The sequence below is a fragment of the Alexandromys fortis genome, unplaced genomic scaffold, assembly GCF_014885135.2.
Source record: "Alexandromys fortis isolate MF-2015 unplaced genomic scaffold, M_Fortis_MF-2015_v1.1 scaffold_195, whole genome shotgun sequence".
In the NCBI taxonomy this organism is placed as follows: domain Eukaryota; kingdom Metazoa; phylum Chordata; class Mammalia; order Rodentia; family Cricetidae; genus Alexandromys; species Alexandromys fortis.
In genome coordinates, this window is record NW_026068105.1 from 925,469 (window position 1) to 947,956 (window position 22,488).

Genomic DNA, 22,488 nt, shown 5'->3' on the forward strand with positions numbered 1-22,488 from the left:
CTCAAGAACAATGGCAATGGGTTTTTGATCCTACTGCAGGTATTGACTTTGTGGGAGCCTAGGCAGTTTGGGACTTTCCACAGGGCAGGGAACCCTGATTGCTCTTTAGGCTGACGAGGGAGGGAGGGGGACTTGACTGGGGGAGGGGGAGGGAAAGGGGAGGCGGCGGTGGGGAAGAGACAGAAATCTTTAATAAATAAAATTTAAAAAAAAGATAGTTGGTTTTGACACAAAGGGAAGGAATTATCCCTGGGAGGATCCAGTAACCATCTTTTATTCAGCTCTCAGGGGCAGTGATCAGCTATTTTATATTCTTTGTTTTGTTCCGTTTTTTTGAGACAGGTTGTTACACAAAGTAAAATGACCTTTAAATCGCCAAGTAGTTAAGACTGACCTTGAACTCCTAATCCTTCTGCCTTCAGTTCCCAAGTACTAAGATTTCAAGTGTGGGCCACTTTGCCTGCCTTAATCAGCTACTGTATGTTCATCAACTCATTTACCATCCCTACATTCTTATGATGTATAGGTACTGTCATCTTCTTAGTTAACAGATAAGTGACTGGGAGCCACTAGGCGTCTCACTCAAGGTCACACAGTAAATTACAACTACAGGATTAGAGCGCAGTTCTCCGGAGCTGCAAGAATATGATTGTCAACCCCATACCCACAATTCCTGAAATCACGGAGCTGTTATGAGGCATGGCCTCGCTGATGTCATTGCTGTTCCATTGGTGACTCCTGCAGGCTGTGCTGGCTTAGGTGTCCTCTGCACACGAGTCCCAGGTGCCAGAGTCACTGAGATATGGTCAGGTGACTATTTTTGCACTTGGGATTGGACCCCATGTATGCTGGGCCATAAAATCTCACCTCTTGACTGACTTCACTTTTTTATCTTGACTTGGGGTCTTGCTAAGTTTCCCAGACTAGCCTTGGACTTACTTAGTAGCCCCAGCACCGTTGAACTTCAGATCTTCCTGCCTTGGCCTCCCCAGCAGTTGGGATTACAGGCCTGTGCCTTTGGTGACATATTTGCTATGTATATGTTCAAGAAGTAAATGAGCAGCGCACTTCTTTGTGAAGAGAAAAGCTGGGATCTGACCTTTTCAAAATGGCCACAAATAGTAACCAAGGCCAGTTTGAGAGTGGGACATACCATTTAGCTTTACTTTAGGGTTTGAGTCATGCTAAATCTGACTTCTTTCTCTGTCTCTGAAAAGCTTTTCTCAGGGAAAGAAGGAAGGAAGGAAGGAAGGAAGGAAGGAAGGAAGGAAGGAAGGAAGGAAGGAAGGAAGGAAGGAAGGAAGTTTCCTAGATAGCAGAAGCATTACCGTCTGTGACAGCTCTCTCCCTATCTTTTGCCTTAAGCAAGACATGTGCCTTTCCCACAGGATCATTTCTTAGCCTTACCATTGGAGATGGGAAGGCAGCAAGCAGATTTCCTACTACCCCGGGGTTGGGGGGGGGGCTGTACTTTGTTTATACATTTGTAGGGGACAGCACCTCTCAGTGTTGGGAAAAAATGAAGCCCTTTAAGTTTTAAAATCAATCCCCCTATCTCCAAGCACATGAATGCCCAAACCATTCCAGAATAAATATGAATAATATTCAAGTGAGAAGATTCCTTCCCCTGCTCTTGCCACTTGTACCACCTCCAGCAGTCTGGAAGTCGTTCATGTGGCCTAAGGAAAACCCTCAAAAGAGACAGAAGTCTCTGTCCTTCTTTAGAATCAAGCCAACAAGACACCTAACAACTGCACCTGAGCCTAGAGCCTTTTGCTCCTGTGTCATGCTGTGCTAAACGGGCTCTACTCTCTGCTTCGTCCTCTCTCTTCATTCCTCTGCCCTCCATGGGTAGAAGCCCAAGCTGGAGCAACACCTCTGCCACCTTGCCTCAGTCTGCATCATCTGAAGGCCTCTACTTGAGTATCTCTCTCTCTCTCTCTCTCTCTCTCTCTCTCTCTCTCTCTCTCTCCCTCTCCCTCTCCCTCTCCCTCTCCCTCTCCCTCTCCCTCTCCCTCTCCCTCTCCCTCTCCCTCTCCCTCTCCCTCTCCCTCTCTCCCTCTCTTGGCTTGCCGCCCTCAGGCAATGTGGCTTCTGCCCAGGCTCGCACTTTCCCTGGCAGTACTTCTGAGCCCTCATGCCTCTCTCCTCTCCACTGCAGGAGGCCCCTCTGAGGACAAGCTCCTGGCTGGTGACCAGATTGTGGCTATTAATGAGGAGGACGTGAGTGAAGCCCCCAGGGAGAGGTTCATAGAACTCATCAGGTAACAGGGGCCTCTGGGGCCTTGACAGGAGCTGAGCCATGTCCCCACCCGTGCCCCACCAGTGGCAAAGGGCTACCACTATTCAAGGCCCTAGAGAGCAGCCTTCCCAAGCAGATCAGCTCTAGCTGGGGCTAGTGGGCATCCGTCAGTAAGGGTCATCACGGGCCTCATATCCTCTGCCAGCCGCATGAATCGACAAAAAAGAGCCTTTCTGCTCCAGCCTCAGCGCTGCCCTCCCCAACTTGTCTCTGCATCCAAGCCCTTTGGAGTTTTGGAGTTACAGTCCAGTGGGGCAGGCCAAGTGACTGATGAGAATCCAATATGCCATTAAAAGAACACTCTGAATAAGCACAGTGCAAGCAAACACACACATGCACACACACACACGCACACACGCACACACATGCACACACATGCACACACACACGCACACACACACGCACACACTCCTTGTTCCCACACCACATTTTCACACCTTTGCAGTTGTCTTGAGAAGAAACACAGGATAGAAGTGGAGGCTGAAGTCAGTGAGCTAACCTGTTTGGGGGACTCCCTGTCTCTCATCTGTCTCTCTGTCTCTCAAGCTTACTCATTTACTTGCTCTCTTTCTGCCTCGCATAATCTGCCTTCATCTTTGTTTCTGTCTCCTTGTACTGTACTTGGTTCAGAGTGTCTTCCTTCTATTCATCTTTCTGGACCTCCCAGAAGCCTGCCTGTCCCCGGAAACACTCCTTGGCTTTTAGAAGCAGACTTTGCATTCTGTGTGTAGCACAACACTCTCCAACTGCCTGAGCGGTACTGGAATGCTCTGTCCCGAAGTCCAGAGTAGCTCTTGGCCACACTCCCCCTGCAGCTCAATGCCTCCAAATGTCTCTGCTGTCTGATGACTTTTGTTCGTCTCTTCTTCAGTTCAACTGTCCCACTCTTCACACTGGGCCCTTTGCTCTCCACTAGCAGACCAGTATGGGAGAGCTCCCTTTCACCCCATCAGTATATGCTGGAGTTCGTTCAGCTATGTCCTCCTCCTTTGCTTCTACTGGATGTCTTTGTGGCCGAGAGCAAAGTAGTCTCATTTGGTGAGGGTTTCTGGAGCTCCTTCGGTGCCCAAACAAACCTTCCTCCTTTGATAACTCAGGTGCTAATGGCTCATCCATCCATTCATTCATTCAATGAATATGTTTTGTTGTCTGCTATGCCCCAGAAGAGCTAGTGTTAAGGCCCTTAAGAGAGCACTGTAGCCGGGCGGTGGTGACGCACGCCTTTAATCCCAGCACTTGGGAGGCAGAGGCAGGTGGATCTCTGTGAGTTTGAGGCCAGCCTGGTCTACAAGAGCTAGTTCCAGGACAGCCACCAAAGCTACAGAGAAACCTTGTCTTGAAAATTCAAAAAAGAGAGAGAGCATTGTGTCTGCCCTGAAGGAGGAACAGGGGAGACATCCCAAGAGTCTGATTAGATAATGTGGGGAACGTTGTGGCAGATAAATCCAGATTGTGGAGGCCCCTGTAAGACATTGTAAAAACTAGCTTTCTTCGCAATGGAAAGGAGAAAACTGGCAGACTGGAGTAGGTGACTGCATGTCCCTTCCCTAGTCAAGATAAACTGCTCCCCCACAGATTCTTCCTACAATTCTTTGCTCTAGTAACTTCCAAGATCTTGGAGCTGATTGATCAATGGACTTTGCCTCAACAAATGTGGGAAATGTTCATTTAAAGTCCTTAGGCAGGAGTCTTAGGCAAAAATGAATAACCAAAATCAAGGTAGCTTTGATATTGTTGTTGTTGCTGCTGCTGCTGGAGGAGGTGGTGGAGGTGGTAGCAGCGGTGGTGGTATTTGAGACAAAATCCTGCTATGGAATCCAGCCTGGCCTCATTATCTTCCCACCTCGGTCACCTAAGTGCTAGAATTGTAGGTGTGTGGTGTCAGAGCCAGCAGGACTCTCCTTGAATGCCTTTGTCTCTGTAAACATCTGAAAAAGGCCAACAAGGAGAGGGAAAACTCCTTCAGGGAAAATTATTCCCATTTCACTCAGCTATTTTAAAAGATTATGTATTCCTGCGAGAGAATTTTCATACCCCACAGCCTCTTTGATCCTTGGCATAAATCTGGTTGGAAGAGTTTTGGATTCTTCATCCTTTTGAATATTTGCTATCTGGAGAGTATGGGCTTCCATCTCTTGCCTTGGCTCTCATTTTTGGGTCCCTCAATTAAAACAAATCTGCTGAGTATGAGTCACAATGACCAAATGACTTCCTTTGGGTCTTTCCTTTGAGTTTCTCTTCTTGCTTAAATACCAAATTGCCAATAATCGTCATACATGGTTCCCAGGACTCTCCGGCTGTGTGCCCTTTGAGTTCTATAATTCAGGCCTGTAGTTTTCCTTGAGAATTTTCTAGCCTACAGATAAATTCACACCTACGGCTTAGTGATTTCTGCAGCGGATGTGAGAAGGACTACGAGAAGAAAATCTGAAAAATGGCAACCCCAGAGGTAACGCTAATACCATTGCTGGGCTCCCTGTGAACTAATATGGACGGTTTTGTGTCCTCTTTCACAAATGATCGGCGGCGAGGCATCCATGCAGATCCTCAGATTACCCTCTGTCCTAATCCATATACTGGAATGCAACCCAGGGGAACATTCTGGTGGTGCTTCTTGTACGAGATGAATACCTAGTGCATGCTATACTGCTCTCCTGCTCCCTCTTTTCTCTGTAGGAGTGCTAAGGAATCCGTCGTTCTTACAGTTCTGCACACTCATCAGGTGAGTGTCTGTGTGCCATCTGCCCTTCATCCTGCCTCCTGCCTAAGAAGACATGACTCCATCTTGGCAAGTGACAGCCGAGGATGGAAAAGGAATCAGAGACCTAGGAGGGAAGAGGGATAAGAACGTAAAGCAGACCAGAGAGGCCCAGATTTAGGAGTGAATTTAAACATGCTATCTACTGCCATATCCAGGGCTGAAGATTTTGAAAAGATTTGCAGTGCTGTGCTCTGTAACATGTCCTCTGCTTTACCAAATTAAATTGCCCACCTGCCTCAGCTTAGAGTCTGTCTCCCAGCATGTTTTTGCTATGCTCCACCTGCACATGACCATCTCCCATGACATTCTGCCAGGCAGTGGGCGCTTTTATTTATCCACATAAAGACTAACTGACCTTTGACGTGTGAGACCTAGCACTGTATTTGAAGCACTTCAGATACAATTGCCGGGATGGCTGGGGATGATAACGATAAGATATTTGTCCAGCATGCTCAGTGTCATGGGTTTGACTCCCAGGACCACACAAAGAATTAATTAGTGGGAAAATGAACTTATACCAGTGGGCTGGCTTGCACCTTTAACCCAAGCACTTGGAAGGCAGCGCAAGGTGGATCTCTGTGATTTCTAAGTTGCCGTAGCCCAGTTTCAAGGCAGCCAGAGTTACACAGTGAGATACAGTAGGACCAGAATATCAATTATCTCCCGATACATTCAGTAGCTGGCTGTGTAGCCTTGAGGGAGTCCCCTTTTCTAATCTGTTCCTTGATCTGTAAATTGAGGTTTGAAGGTGGACAATGTTTGCTAAAAATGCATTGTCATAATAATCAACACAACTGCTATTAGAAGGGCAATCTCCCGTTTCCCTCTCCTAGGCATTGGGTTTTGTCAGTGTCCCTCACTAGCATATATCCTTACAGCAATCTTAACTTAAATCACAGACCCAGGTGCAAGTCTTCCATGTGTAAAATCTTCAGTCCTCACTCCACCTCCAGCCCATCTGTCCGGAAAGGAAATAGTGTCATAAAACTTTCTTGCACCGGATCACTGATGGCCTGCCCCATTGAAGGAGACCCAACCAAAGTCGGGCCTTAAGAAAGGACAGGATTTCTCAGACACCAGACACAGACAGAGGGAAGGATTGGTCAATGAGAGGCATGTTTGTGTGCAAAGCCGGAAATGGCGCACTGGTGCAAGCCTAGGCTCAAAAGTCAAGAAGAATGGTTCAGAGTGATCCAGGAACCGTTTCCTTGCTCTATGGCGCCCAGTTCTTTTCAGGCTTACACATACATGTGAACACACACATAGACACACAGGCATTTGCATATACACACATGTTCAGCACATACATATAACACTCACACACTAACTACAACACGCACCAGGCAAACAGGTCTTCAATATGTGCATTTGTTTACTTCTGAAAGACAAACCCTAGCCCTCTGTGGGTGTTGTGCATAGTCTTTTCCCACCTGACTGCTCAATGGGCAGTTGCCTGGTGAGCCATGGACAGTCAAGCCCTACGTTCCCTGTCTTGAAAACAGCAACTAGTTCTACCCTCAAAGCATGCATTTTGTAAGGCTAGAATTTACTATGCTGAGCCAGGCGTGATAGTCCACACCTATAATCCCAGTGCTTAGAAGGCAAAGGGAGGAGGATCAGTTGAAAGGCAATCTCAGCTATATGATGTGCTCGAGGCCAGCCTGGGTCTCTGTCCACTCTCCCTGAGCCCACTAGTAAAAGGAATTTGCTACTCTGACCAGAGCTACATTGTGAGTTACTCTGTTGATCTGACTTTTCAAATGTCACCTTTCTCGCAGATGCTTTGCTTGACTATCCTTTCTAAGATAGCATCTACCCATCATTATCTCTGGATACTGCTTAATTTTTCCTCAAAGTTCAGAAACTATTCTTTGTGTTGACTTTTTATTCTTCTCTTATATATTACACCCTAACCACAGTTTCCCCTCCCTCCACTCTTCCCAGTTCCCCAACACACACATACTTCCTTTTCCCCCAGATCCACTCCTCCTCTTTTTCCCTTCAGAAAAGAGAAACCCCACCCCCTCAAGGGATATCAACCAAACAAGGCCTAACAAGTTCCAATGAGACTGGCTGAGTGGTGGTAGCACAAGCCTTTAATCCCAGAATTTTGGGAGGCAGAGGCAGGAGGATCTCTGTGAGTTCAAGGTCAGCCTCTTCTAGGCTAGTTCTAGGATAGGCTCCAAAGCTACAGAGAAACCCTGTCTCAAACAACAACAACAACAAAAAGACTAGGAAACTCCCCTCATATTAAGTCTAGACAAGGCAACCCAGTAGGAGGAATAGGGTCTCAAGAGCAGGCAAAAAGAGTCAGAGACAACCCCCACTCCCACTGTTAAGAGTCCCACCAAAACACCAAGCTACACTCAGTCATAACATATATGCAGAGAATCTAGATCACTCCCTTATAGGCTCCCTGATCTCTGAGAGCACCAATGAGTCTCAGACAATTGATTCTGAAGACCAGGTTCTTGTGGTGTCCCTGCCCCCTCTGGTTCCCCCTGATTCTTCCTCCCCTTCCTCTGCAGGACTCCCCTAGCTCTGCCTGATGTTTGTCTGTGGGTCTCTGCATCTGCTCCCATCAGTTGCTAGATGCAGTCTCTCTGATGATGATTGTGCTAGGCTCACTCCAGTCTACAAGTAGAGCAGAATATCTTCAGGAATCTCATTTACTTTGCTTTCTGCTGGTCACAGACAATTTTTTGTTGGTCATGTTTTTGCTTTGGTTTGGGTTTTTGAGACAGGGTTTCTCTGTGTGTATCCCTGACTGTTCTGGAACTCAGTCTGTAGACCAGCCTCAGACTAACAGAGATCCACCTGCCTCTGCCTTCCAAGTGCTGGGATTAAAGGCATGTGCCATCACTGTCTGGCACAAATACTGTATTTTTAAATCATTTTCTTTTGAACTAATTGTAGTCACAGAGAGTTACAAAATTAATATAGAAACAGCATATGCATTATATAGCCTGTTATTACTAATGATTACATCTTCTATAACTACAGAACATAATACTCAAATTAGGAAATCAATGGCTCATTCCTGCAATCTCAGCACTTCAAAAGTTCAGGCACCCAGCAGTGTTAGCAGATGCCTTTAATCCCAGCACTTGGGAGACAGAGACAGGCAGATCTCTGAGTTTGAGGCCAACTTAGTCTACAGAGCTAGTTCTAGAACAGTCAGGGCTGTTACACAGAGAAACCCTGTCTCGAAAACAAACAAAAAAAGTTGAGGAAAGAAACTTTGTGTGACAGGAAAGCAGCATGCCGTATTAGTCAGGGTTCTCTAGAGGAACAGAATTTATAGTCCACAAGGCCAGATGTCTCAGCTGGTCTTCAGTGTCTGCTCCAATGCCAGTGAAGGGATGGACTTGCTAGCAAGGCAAAAGCAAGCAAGCAAAGAAAACAAGCTTCCTTCTCCCATGTCCTTTATACAGACTGCAAGCAGAAGGCGTGGCCCAGATTTAAGGTGGGTCTTAATTTAAAAATTTCTTCACAGGTGTAATCAGCCACTGGGGTTTTAGGTCATTCCAGATGTAGTCAAGTTAACAGCCAATAATAGGCATCACCCGTAAGCTACATAGCAAGACCCTGCTCCAAAAAGAATAAACACACATAACGTTTTTTCAGGATTATAGCACTGCTCATATATATATGTATATATATATATATCCACAGTTTCATGTGAATTTATCAGTGGTATACATCCACCAATACAATGAAAATGCTGGAAAACTCTACAACAGAAAGATTCCTAATGATGCCCTTACCTTCTCCTCCCACTCCATCTGAAATCCCCATTAAACACTAATCTAGTCTTCATTTCTGTATTAGTTCAACAATACCACGAAAATGGAACAATATGGCATAATATCACATGGAACCATTGGGACTTAGCTTTGTTTCACTCAGCATATTGCCCTTGAGATTCATTCAAATTGTGTGCAGCGATATTTTGTTGCCTTTATTGTAGAATAGTATCCCATGGTGTGAGCGCACCAGTTTAGTTAATCATCCACCAGTGAAGGGCCTCTGGGTTACATCTAATTTGAGGCTATTATGAATAAAGCTGCTATAAACATTTGTGTTTCTTGTGCGCATAAGAACTCACTCCTCTGGGATAAATGCTCAAGAGCGTGATTGCTGGGTCATATAGTAAGTGTGTGTTTAGTTTAAATAACTACCAGATTGGTCTTCCAAAGTGGCTTTATCATCTTACACTCCCTTGAAACATTACGTTAATACATTTGTTACCTATATCCCTCATTAGAAAGGATGGAGACTATGGTTTCTTACTGCTCTATCCCAAACACCTAGAACAGCATCTGGCACAAAAGAGGTGTTAATCAATACTGGTTGGAGGAACGAAGCCCAGATTCCAGCCATCTAAACAACCTAGTCTCGAACTCAACCAAAGTGCTATGCAGAATGAGAATCTAACGTTCTCCCCATATCCATCCTAACCTCCCCCCCCCCGTTCCACCCACATCTGATGCCACAGCTTCTCCACGTCGTGGCCCCTTTGTGATGGCCAGGCTGCTTTCCTTCTCCGCGTGCATCTCTTAGCTCTTACTGCCCTTCTGCGTATTCTCCTTGTGTTACCTGACATCTCTTCTAACAGTGTTCATTTCCTTTAAAACCTGGCTTGATTATGCCTATCTTTCAAACAGAATTGCCTGACTAACCAGGATGAGAGGTTCTAACTCATTCACTCACCCATGGAACATTAATCAAATGTCTGTTGTTCTGGCCACTTCCATAGACTGGGAAAATAGCTATGAAGAAAACAGGCACGGCTCCTGCCCTCAGGTAGCCCACATTCTAGTTCTTGGCTTTGTTCTCCCCAAATCTTGGGAGCATCGGAGTAGGTTGGCACGTGGTAGGAGCATAGAAGTGGTGTAGTAGTCAAAATCTTTAGGAACCAACCAGTCTTGGAAGTCTCCTAGTTGAACCAGATGTTAACCCTTTATCTGCTTTTATATTTGTAAAATTTTCTCAGAGAAGAAGTCAAGTGGCACCCTGGAAACTTAGGGAAGCAGCTACTTACCAACCAGTGCAAAAGAATACCTAAATATTCAATTACCAGTATAGCCGAATTTGTACATTCTAACTGAAAGGCAGCCTTGCACACATGCATGTCCAGTCCATCCTTCTCGAAGACTTTGTGTACACAAAATTGCCCAGGTCTTGGATTTTATTTGTGACCTCCCAAGTCATTATCCTTGGTGCTTTCCTGTTTACTTGTGAACATGTGCAGGACATGAAATTGTGGATTGTCTGATACATGGTTCCCAACTGAGGTCAAGTAAGGAAGTGAGCATTGTGCTTTCTTATGCCAGCCTTCACAAAGAGATACTAAGAGGAGCAGGGATATGGTTCATGCATCCCAAGTGCTGGGAGCCTGAGGCAGAATGATCACTGTGAGTTTGAGGTCAGCCTTAGCGACATAGTTCTAGGCCAGTGTGGGCAACAGAGTGAAACTCCAAGGTGGGAGAGAGAGACAAATTCAAATAGAGTGAGAGTGAAAGAAAGATTCCTAAAGGATGAAGCTAGGAGGATGTGATGCAGTGTGGGAAAGACTTCTCCTGTAGGACCAGTTAGCAGAGTTTGGGTCCTGAGTCTGGAACCTCTAAATGAGGTAGCATCGAGTAAGACACTTAACAGTCATGATTTTCAACTTCTCCTGAAATAAAGAAAATAAAGTCTGCCAGGGTGAGTTCTTTTCAGGACTTAAGATTATAATCTATGTGAATATCCCAGCAACTGTTTACCACACACTAATTCAGTGTTCACAGCTGTATAGAACAATATTCAACTAATTCAATATATACCAATATTCAACTAAGACAGTCTTCTCTCTCAGACTATAGTGAGCATTTCTTGAATGTCCCAGTATACACTCAATATTATACCCCCATATCAAGCAGAAACTTAGCATTTTAGAGGTACAAGGAGACTACCGTCTCTTAATGGAATCTTGCCATGTTAACGTTTGATTACTAAATCTTCCAGAAAACAGCTCTCTGTTAGGTCTAGGATTGAGCAGACAACTCACTATTTATAATGGCATTCCATGGGTGGTTCTGGCGATGATCAGTGGGAGTTAGGAAGCAGTGGAACAGATAATCTCTAAGGCTCTCTAAGCCCTGCTCTGGCTGAGAATGGTCTAAAGTCTGCTCCTTCATTTGGTGCCTGGTAATGGTTCCTGGCACTGACTATTCCTCAGAACCATCAGAGAAGCTCTTAAAACCATTTACATTCAAGTTTTAGCCATGACTAATTGAATTACAAGATCTGGGGATAAGGTCTTGGTTTTGGACTTTTGAAAAGGCTCCCCCCAAATGATTCTAGTCTCTTTCATTTGACATTTTCCTCTAACAGAATAAATTATACTACAGCAGACCATTGTGGGAAGAGGTCACCATGCCTCCACCTATCCTGCATATATATCCATGCATTAAGACTTTCTTTAATCTTTTGATGACCAACTATCTCCCCGTGACCATTTATTAATCATGATATCTGTAGACTTTATCACATGATATGCCCTCAACAAATGTTAAATTTTAAATAAAGTACTAGGTTGTAACCTCGAATAGCCTTAATAAAGCAAATAGAGATAGTTACCTCCAAAGGAGAGTCAAATAAGAACAACCCAAAGAGCCAGAACTCCTTTTGCTTAGAGCCATCTTCCCAAAAACAGCTCAAAATAATGAAAATTATTATAGAAATGGTTTTCCACGGAGCAGTTTGGGGTACTTAGCAATTCTAGGCCTGTGTTTTTGAGGTATGGTTCTCGGCAGATGATGAGCATCCAAATCATACTTTCTGGATTCATAAACTAATTCATTATTAATTATAGCAGTCAAACCAATATCTTTTATGTTGAGCCTACCATGCACTTAGTGCTAGAAGAGACACCGTGATGTTAAATACTATCTCTTAGAACCTGACTGAGCAGATAAACTATGGCAGCTGATTAACCAAAATATTGAAGGAAATGCAGGAAAGTGAACTGCAGACCTGAGGAAGAATCCAGAACAAAGAATTGGAGTGGTTTTATTATTGTTGCTTTGCTCTATTTTTTTCAGATTTGTTGTTGTTGTTTCTGATTAGTCCTATTTTGTAGCATAGGCTGGCCTAAACCTTCCTGCTCTCCTTCCTGCTTTACCTCCTAAGCACTAGAATTACAGGTGTGTGTCACCACACTCTGCTAGAGCAAGGTTTTAATGACGGGATAGTATTTAGCCGGTCAAAAGGAATATTGGAGTTTCCAAAAGGTAGGAATGAGGAGGAGGTGGTGTGAAGCGGGCCTAAAGTGGAAACAAGCCCACTGTGTTCAGGGAGCTAATCGAAATCACCAAGTACCACCAGTGATGATACTGGAGGTAGGAGGAATGAGGCTGGGTAAAATGTAGGGAAACTGGCAAGTCAGGAGAGGATACATCCATCACTAGGTAGTCCTGAGTGCTGAAAGGCAGGCAGCTTGATTCCCATCTGGCCTAACCTGGATGGCCTTCCTTTATCCTAGAAGCCCACAGTGGTTGCCATGGGAATTGATTGTAAGTAGGCTCGGGTGTCAAAGACAATGAGGCAGCAGAAAGGCCAATCAGGAAGCCAGTAAAGATTCAGGAAAGAGCCTGAGCTCCCTCTTGCAGGAATCAAAACATAGCCTTCGCCCACTGCTCCCAATGCCTTCTGCCCTCTGAGCCTCTGGTAGGTACCATTTTCGTCTCTACTCTTATGACAGCACCATTTTTGGATTCTGCAGCTACATAGAAGCAATAAGTTGTGGCATAGTATTGCACAGAGTGACTGTAGTTAATAAGGTTGTATATTTCAAAATACCGCCGTAGATGACTGGAAAGATTTTGCCGTAAAGAAATGACAAGAGTGGGGGTTTGGTTGCTCTGATCTGATCAGTGTGCATGTATACATGCATCAAGATATCACACTGCACTCCTAAATATGCATAACTACTATGCATCAAAAAAGAGTTATAAAACCAGAGCCCTCTCTTGTCATGAAATAGTAACATTTGGCCCCTATATACTTGACTTCGACCAAAATATGAGTGATCACAACCCTGAAATCTGTACTAATAGAGCCACCAAATTAAAAAATACTCAGAGAATCAGCAGCTGCTGAATTCAGCCCGGAGGGAGAGGCAGGCTCTCTCTTCAATTCCTTATTCCACCTAGCTTCTGGCTTCATATTTGCTTCAAGGGGCTTGCAGTGGCCCCAGAGGTACTTAGCAATTCTAGTCCCGTGTTTCAAGCCAAAATTCATCTTAGCCAGAAAGGGTGCTTGTTGCAAAATTAGACTCCCAGATGCTGGGAGGAGAAATAGGGTCAGTGAAGAGCTCAGATGTTTCATCTTTAAGGTACTCAATTAATCTGTGCTTAATGGGTTAGGACATCTTCACCAGTATAGATTCTTGGGCCCCCCTCTCTCAGGGATTCTGATTTCGAAGTGGTATGGGCATGGGTCTAGGTTTTTGTATTTTAATAACTATTGTCCAGTGGTTCTTATTATTGCGCAAGTTGTAGAAATAGTGGGGCTGAATATGTTTGTAAGGAGCTATATAGTAAATATTTTAGTATTTGTAAAATAAACACAGTAACCCCAAAGCAGCCACAGATGATACATAAGTGAAGATCATGACTTGGCTCCAATCAAAATTTATTTATAAATGCAGGTAGATATATCATTCACTGGGCCCTAAAGCATTGGCTTGCACTTTTTGGTGTTTTAAGTCAAAGTATTGTAAACTTCAGGCCCCACAGCTAAGCAGGTGAGGTGGGACAGGAAGACCTTTGAGAGCTACTTTGTATCCACCTGGAAGTCAGACCTCACCTGGATCCAAGCATCAGGCTAGACTTGACTCTGTGACATCTAGCAGAGAGCAGCAGGCAACGAGTGAGTCACCATCAGCAACTGAGACTGAAGACTCAGAATAGGATGGTATCTTCGGGACCAAGATGACAAGGGTCAATGAGGAATGAGGCATCAACAAGCTGAAAATAGCTCTGAAACAGACACTGAGAAATGATTATAACCCCCGAAAACTCTGGCAACTCTGCGTCCTTTGTGGGTCTGCTCCTGTAAATACCTGAATCTTTTCCTTGTGGTAGTATAAACGTTCCTAGGACTGGATGTGATTTAGAATTGTTTTGTAGGAACAGCAAAACTGCTGGCCTCTCCATATGTGTATATACATAAAATAACATGGTCCTCCTGAAAATCTATTGCATAGGACAAAGGGAGAATGCAAGCCTGTGAATGAAATGTCAGGAGTGGACTTCCAACTTCAGCCTGCTGCAGGGAGGACAGTCAGGAAATAGAGTTCCGCCTCTTTGGGTATACTAAGGCAGCCCTAGCCTCCTTTTTCTGAGACTGTTTCACATATAAAACAGGATGGACCGTGTGACCCACTCCGGTCCCAAAGATGCCTTGCTCCACTCTGTACCATGGAGTAAACTGATTGCAAGTGATTTTAGAGAAGGGGGGGGGTGGATGGACAGCTATAACCAAGCCCACCAGCTTCGTGTTTGCTGCTCCTTAGTGAAAAACAGGCGACTGAAAACTGAGTCAAGCAGAGTTGTCCAAACAGAGAAAGTCACAGATTTAGCAGGCCCATTCCTTTTGCTTCTGTCTAGGCCTGAAGCACCCTCCCCACACACCCCCAGGATTTGAGCACCCAGATGTGCAACGTACAAAGGCATTGATCTCATGAACAATCACTACTGTAATCACTTTCAGCATCCATCTCCAGTCTCAATTTTATATTTTCTGTTGCCACCAAATTGCCCCTCATCCCTGTGCCTCAGGATGAGAAGTCTGAGATTCCTTGGCTGCAGTTTGGAACCATCAGAAGCTTTTAAAAAAATATTGGACATGAGACTCTGTCTCAAAACACACACACGTACACACGCATGCACACACACATGATGATTTTCTGGCCCTGGCACACACACACACACACACACACACACACACACTGATGTTCTGGCTCTGGCACACACCACACTGATATCTCTCTCACACACACACGCATGCACGCACACACACATGCTGATGTTCTGGCCCTGACATGCACGCACATACACACTGGTGTTCTGGACCTGGTGCGCACACATATGCGCACATACACACACTGACTGATATTGATATTCTGGCCCTGACACAGGGCCTGGGGTGGGGCCTGGACTTTGGAGGATTTTAAAACCTCCTCTGAGCATTTCTTCCATTTGGCCAGAACCAAGCCCCAGTGCTGGATTTCCTGCTGGACTTGGTAGAAGAAGTGAATTTTTATGATCGGTGCTCTGTGGGAGATGTGATTGCTGACCCCATCGAATATAGCTAGGCCCAAAGCTGGCCTGATGAGGACAATTTGTTTTTGATGTGTCTTTTTCTTAGGGCCCAGCCCTCCTGCAGCTGCTCCAGTAAGAGAATCCTAGCCACAGCGTAAATGGTATATAATAGTTTAATGTACTGCCTTAATGTGCAGCCGCCATGGACCTTTGGAGTTTAATACAAAGGAATTCCTGATTGAAGGACTCACAAGCTTTATGGCAAGGCCCATGGGAAAGATCATTTAAAGTGCTCCCAACCTGACAGAGCCTCAGTCTTCATCTCAGTAAATGACAACCCTGCTCTTCCTGTGGACTTCTCTCTTTCTCACTTCCCATATCTAACCCATCAATGTATAATCTCGGTTCAGTCTTCAAAATGCGTCCAATATGTACCCACTTTGATCATTTCATTCCCATCTTCCTAACCCATGCCAGCATTACATTTTAAGTCTCTCTCTGCAATCACAAATAACTGCATTTAACCACACATAACTGGTCTTCCCATTAGCCTCCTACACTCCATTTTTCTCACAGCAGCCAGAGGCATACACATACATCACACCCCTTCTTCAAACTCACCGGTGGAATGAAATCCAGAGTTCTCACCATGACTTACAAGGCCCTGCATGACTCAGCTTTCAGCTGCCTATTGGGGCACACTCCCTCTGGTCCTCATTCTAGCACTGTATTCCTATCCACCTCAATCCTATGCCTGCCTCAGAAGCCTTTCTCTCCGAATAGCCTCATCGCAATCTCTGCCTTGTTTCCCTTAGGTCTCTGATACATGTCACCTTCCCAGATAATGTCTTCCCTAACCAGAATATGTAAAATGCTTTCCCTCCCCTTGAAAGTGTTTGTGTATGTGTACATGTGTGTTTGTATCCAATACATGTGTCCCCAAATGAATAGAAAGCAATGTCTTGAGGAGATACTCATACCCATGTTCCCTAGAGAACTGTTCACAATCTTCAAGATATGGGATCAATCTAAGTGTCCGCAGACAGAATAGGCAAGGAAGTTGTGGTACATCTATATGACAGAATATTATTCTGATTTAAAGAAAGGAAACTGTCTGAAGGCCCTGGGTTCAGTCTTTCAGCATTGCAAGGAGAATCAAAAGCGAATTCTGTCATTTCTTACATGGATGAACATGGAGGACATTGTGTTCCATGAAATAAGCCAGGCACAGAAAGACAAAGACCTGATGATCTCATTGATATCTGAAATCCAAAAATAGGAGAACTACAGAAGCAGAGTAGAACAGTGGTTACTAAGAGCTGGGAGCAAGAGGGGGGAGAGAGTATGGGGAGATGCTGTTCAGAGTACAATGTAGAGAACATTCATTATTTTAGATCTAGTGCAAAGTTAAGAATAATGCATGCAAAGTTAAGAATAATGCAATTTCAGGTCTCAAAACTGCTGAAATAACAAGCCCGCTGTACCCATCCTTGCCATTCGCCTGTGTAGTCCTCTATGCCCTGCTTTATTGTTTTCTTACAGTAGTACCTCCTTATCTGCAAGGATATTCCTAGGCCCCAAGTGTGTGCCTATAACATGCACAGTACAGAACCATATATCCTTTCCATATAGAGAGAATAAGATTTGATTTATAAATTAGGCATAGTAAAAGATTAACAACAGTCACATTATAAAATAAAACAATTAAGAGACAAGTATGGCATATACCTTTAATCCTAGCACTCGGGAGGCAGAGGCAGGTGCATCTCTGTGAGTTCAAGGACAGCCAGGGCTACCAGAGAGACTGTCTCAAAAAAATGGGAGAGGGGAGAAAGAGAGAGAACAATTATGACAATGTACTGTAATAAATTTTATTTAAAATGTGTTAATTGTTTGCTTCTGGAATTTTCCATGTTATACTTTTGAACTGAAGTTAATAATCAGTCACTGAAACTACAGGTGAAACTGGAAGCTGGGCATAATGGCACATGCCTACAATTCCAGAACTCGGGTAGTGGGGTTAGGTCATCCTTGGCTACGTAGTGAGTTCAAGGCCTGTCTGGGTTACATGATACCCTGTATCAAAAGAAAAAAAAACCATAAAATTGCAGAAAGGAGAACTAGAGCAGTTATGTGCTACATAAAAGATATCTATTAGCTAGACATAGTGCTACACATTTGCAGTCCTAGCACTTAGGATGTGAAGACAAGAGTATCACAAGTTCAAAGCCAGCCTGGAATGTATAATGATAGCCTATCTTTAAAAAAAAAATGTAATTGCCTCTGTTCCTGATAGAATAGTTGCACCATAAGACCATCAGGCCATGGAATTTGGTCAGTCATACTTACTCCTGTATCCCCCATCACCTAGAACATTGCCAAGCAAATGATAATGCCCCTAAATTAACCAAATAAATAAATAAGTAAATACCTCTAAAGAATGCCCTTCAGTGTGATTCTTGTATTTCCTGGTTGCTAGGCTGCCTGAAACTCCACCGAAAACTAGAATCTGAAGAACACTTCCTTCGGTCTTTGCAGGGGATTGGGTTCAGGACATCCCCATAGATACCTAAATCCATGGATGTGCAAGTCCTTTTGGAACCTACCCATATCATCTAATATACTTCAAATCATCTCTAGATGACTTAAGATTCTGAATACACAGTAAATACTATGTAAATAGTTGTTACACTGGGTTGTTTGGGAAATGAAGGCAAGAGAAAATATCTGTACGTGCTCAGTACAGAGGGTTTGGTATTGTTGTTGTTTCATGTATTTTTAATCAGTGCCTGGTTGAGATGCAAGGATGCGAAGCTGTGGGTAACAAGGGCTGACTGTGCTTTACAGTGTGTGTTAATCATGCTTCCTGCTGAAATTTTGGGAAAGTTTTCAAGAGTAAGAGAGCCTGGCTGGTTCTTTGGGCATTTCTGTAGAACTGTGTAAACAAAGTGATACAGCATTGAGAAGCAGGAAGCCAGGGGCACTGAGCTAGAGCGCCCCATCTCTCTTCCCGAAGAGTTCAGGAAGTGTGGATGAGTCATTTCGGAGGGCTGGGTTTCTTCTCTCGCAGATCTCAAAACTGTTTGTGAAAAGTTTCCTTTCTAGGAGCGTATCTGTGAGATGAATAAGATTGTTTCTGTAAATCCTCTGGGAAGTGTGTATTCACACACAATAAAGTCTACCATTAAAGTCAATCTCATATTAAGAAAACCAAATATGTAAAAATTCAATGTATATGATTACTGGAGGTTTTTTTTTTGCAAACCTCCTTAGGCTTAGAGCATTCATAATGGGATTCAGCTTATCCAAATTCAATTCATGCCCAGCTTTTATCCAACACACCAATCATTCAGGGAGACAATTAGCACATTGCCTCATAGCACATTACCTTCCACTTAATAGGTAATCAATACTTAGCTATTGACTCATGGATCAGTATGGCAAAATATCTCTGTACTTGGACAGTTTATTTTTGAGACAGTGTATCACAATGGTAGTCCAGGTTGGTCTCAAGCTCATGGTCCGAGCTGCCTGAGTTCTTGGGATAGCGGGTATATACGACCACACTTGGTTGCACCGAGACATCTTAACTCTAACATTACAAAGGAATGAAGACCTCACCAGTCTTTTGTTCTTTTTCCAGTCTCCCAAATCTGCCTTCATCAGTGCTGCAAAGAAGGCCAAGCTGAGGTCCAATCCTGCACAGGTCCGATTTTCTGAGCAGGTGGCAGTTGGAGAAACAGATGCAGTAAGTACAGCCTTGGCTTCCCTCCTCTCTCCTTGGCCAGAATCAACCTGGCTATTGAGGTCTCAATCAGGCCTTCTGGCAGTGGGCGCCCAGGGGTTGGAGCAGAAGGATCGCTGTGCTCTGAACGAGCGGGTACTGAAGAGAGAGGAGTGTGTAGCATCCAGAGAGGATAGGGAGGGAGGGAAAACAACATATTGATTCACTCTGGATCTTCATGGTGCTTAGAGAAATTTCCGTCCAGAGCACAAGAGCGTACACTCAGGGCAAGTGTTCCATAAACATCTTTTGGCTGCTTGATAGAAGCAGGGAGGAAGTGATGGTTTTGTGAAGACCCAGAGAACAAGTGGCTGGTGAAATTGAACTCTCTTCACATTTAAGTGGCCCTGCAATTCCACATCTTGACTGGAGATGACTGTGCTGATGGGTAGCCGCCTACCAGAAATGACAGACTCTCCTTAAGTCGCCAAAGTTTTCCTAAGCACCAGAAGGGATCCAAAAGGAATACCTGCTCCCTGCCACTGGCTACCTTCTGGGGGGTGGGGTAGGCCCAAGAGGTACAAACTGAGACTATATAAATTCTCATGCTGTGTGCTATCATCTCAAATAGCAGCTAAGGTGGGCCAGCCCACGGGTTTCTTGTCTTTTTGTGGGTTGTGCATGCAGTGAGCCATCCACCCCAGACGTGCATATGAAAATAAAAGGTAGGCAGAGAGCAGAAGGCAGTGTGTACAGCAGGTACAGAGTCCCCCAGAAATCTGTAGAAGTTGGTGATGTCCCAGAGGGAGGAGAGCAGTTGCAGCTAGCAAGCACTGGGGTGCTTTTGTAGGCAGTGGTGAGATGGGCTGTCCGGAAGCCTGATCATGTATGCACTAAGACACAGCTGCAGATGTTGAGAGACATAACAGCAGTCCCAGAATGAGCAGAAAAAAGAGCAGGATGCTGGGCTTTTGTGTAGTTCTTAGAGGTAGCCCCACCCGGAAGAAAGATGCGGGGGCATGAGTATCATCCATCTTCTCTTCCCCCTGCCTCTCTTCTGCAAACCCAGCCCACAACGTCCTGTATTCCTGTGTGAGGAAGACTTGGACAATCAGAAGATGGTCTAGTTAACACTCAGGATCCATGTTAATCCCAAGAAAAATGGCTAAAGAGAATGTGAGGATTGATGATTGGCATGGAGAGGGAACAGGATGGAGCCGTGTAGGTCAGAGTGAAACAGACTGCAAGGTCCAAGTCACTGATGAGACATTGGTGTCCTGAACTGTTGACAATTCTGAGGGCATAAGCATTGAGTTTGCAAATATGGACGGATACAGCCCATCCCACCTCAAAACTCCAGTGAAGGCCGGGCAGTCAGTGAAAAACTCCTGCTCTCCTCTTCCTCTTCTCTCCCTTTCTTCCTTCCATTCTCCAACTTCCATGCCTCGCAGCTAGGCCACAGGCAGAATGAAGAGCCGCGTCTAGTTCAACCGTCCTAATACCTCCGCCTGCAACAGGGCAGCTAGAACTTATCCAGAGTTTACTTCCCTCTCAGACAGGCACCAAGCTTGGCTTGAGACTGTCCAGGAGAGAAAACACATCTGTCTTCCAGCCCCCATGGTTGCTGTCTGTGTGCACCATAGCTGTCTGTTGAGACCTGGGGAGTCCAGGCCCAGGTGACTCCAGGCTGCCCCATCATCCCCTTCCCCTTGTGTTCCAAGGCTTTATTAAGCAGCCGGAACAAAAATAAATCCTGTGGGCGTTCCTTGCCAACTCTATTTTTAAGTAAAATCAATTAAGTAATTATCTAAGTCCAACCCAGTGTGCTAAATAAAACTCGCCACCGCTGAGCGTCATCAGCCTGGGGAGCCGGGCCTCTGGGCCTGGCAGGAATGGGGCCTTTCGGAATCAGAGAGGCCTGGACATCATCATCACACGTTTCCAAATTGATACCCATGGCTTTCCTCCTTGGTTTGACCCCCTCCAAACTTGCCTCCTGGCTCCCCATCACTGTCAGCTACACCCAAGCTCAGGAGGCCTTGCTTATTTGATACTTTGTCCACAACAGCGGACGGATCTGAACTGTTGTACCCAGGCTTCTCTGATAATCCATACCAACTATCTCATTCAAAACTCAGAACCCAATTAGCCTTACATAGAAGCTTCACCTGCCTTATACTAGCTAGTTTGTTTGAGGTTCATAACATCCAGACACTTCACGTCAGGGGATGACAGGAAGAATGCCTGTGTTCGTTCTCTCTCTCTCTCTCTCTCTCTCTCTCTCTCTCTCTCTCTCTCTCTTTCTCTCTCTCTCTCTTCTCTCTTTGAAACAGAGTCTCACTGTATAGCCTGGGTTGTCCTGGAACTCCCTATGTAGACCAGGCTGATCTCCAACTCATAGCGATCTACCAGCCTGTACCTCTCAATCACTTTACCATCTTGGGACCTCTACTTTTGCTATAGCTCCCTGGGTGCTCAGTATCAGCTGAGTGTGCAATGGAGGCTCTGTGGCTATTATTTAGTTAAAGAACCTAGCCATCTATACACTACAAGTACCCGTAGAATGGATGCTGCTGGTCCATGCTGTGTTTATCCTCCTGGTGAATCTAATCATTCAAGTAAGCACATAGCAAGGACCCATCGTTCATTCATTTAGCAGTCACTTCTCCAACACCAACTATATGCCAGGCATGCTATTCATTGTTGGCGCCACAAAGATGACTAGATGTGGTCTCTGTGCTCTGAGTTTATTGTTTGATTGTAAATGACAAGTGTTCTTTAAATGGTGATGTGTGTCTGTAGTCCTAGTACTCAGAGGTTTAAAAAAAAGGAACCAGCCTAGGCTATATAGCCAGTTAGTCTGGGCTGTATAACAAGACCCTGTCTCAAGATAAATAAATGATTATCATGCATGGTATCTCATGCGTGTAATTTTAGCACTTTGGAGTTAGAAAAAGGAGAGCTGTGAGTTTGAGACCAGTCTAGACAACATAGGAAGACCTTGTCACAAAAGGGCTGTGTGTGAGTGAGTGTGTATGTGTGTACATATGTTTGTGTCACTGAGAAAGAAGTAAGTTGTTATAGGAAAACATGGGAAGATTAGATCCCATGATATTGAACCAAGGCTTTACAAAATACTTATTTGAGCTTGAATTTGAAGGTTGAACAGGAGTTTGCCAGGGAGAGAAAGAGGAAGCTAGGGAGAATGACCATTATTGAATTGAATTTCTGTTCATTAAGAAATTTACATTCATCATTTATAAATGAAGCCCTATGCCCAGCAAGCTTCTACTAAGGAATTATCAGGTGTTCAGAAATGGGCTCTACCAGTAGTTCTAAATCAGGATGAATGAAACCCCCTTTTGAAGTGTTTGGGGGAATATTTGAGTAT

General features: G+C 44.6%; 1 protein-coding gene across 1 annotated transcript in view; it reads left to right on the top strand.

The window, feature by feature from the left end:
• Frmpd3 (FERM and PDZ domain containing 3) overlaps positions 1-22,488 on the top strand; it is a 156,012-nt gene that overhangs the window by 86,923 nt on the left and 46,601 nt on the right. The window contains exon 4 of the mRNA XM_050124056.1: positions 19,017-19,121. Coding sequence (XP_049980013.1) covers positions 19,017-19,121 — 105 coding nt within the window. The remainder of the gene's footprint in view (positions 1-19,016; positions 19,122-22,488) is intronic.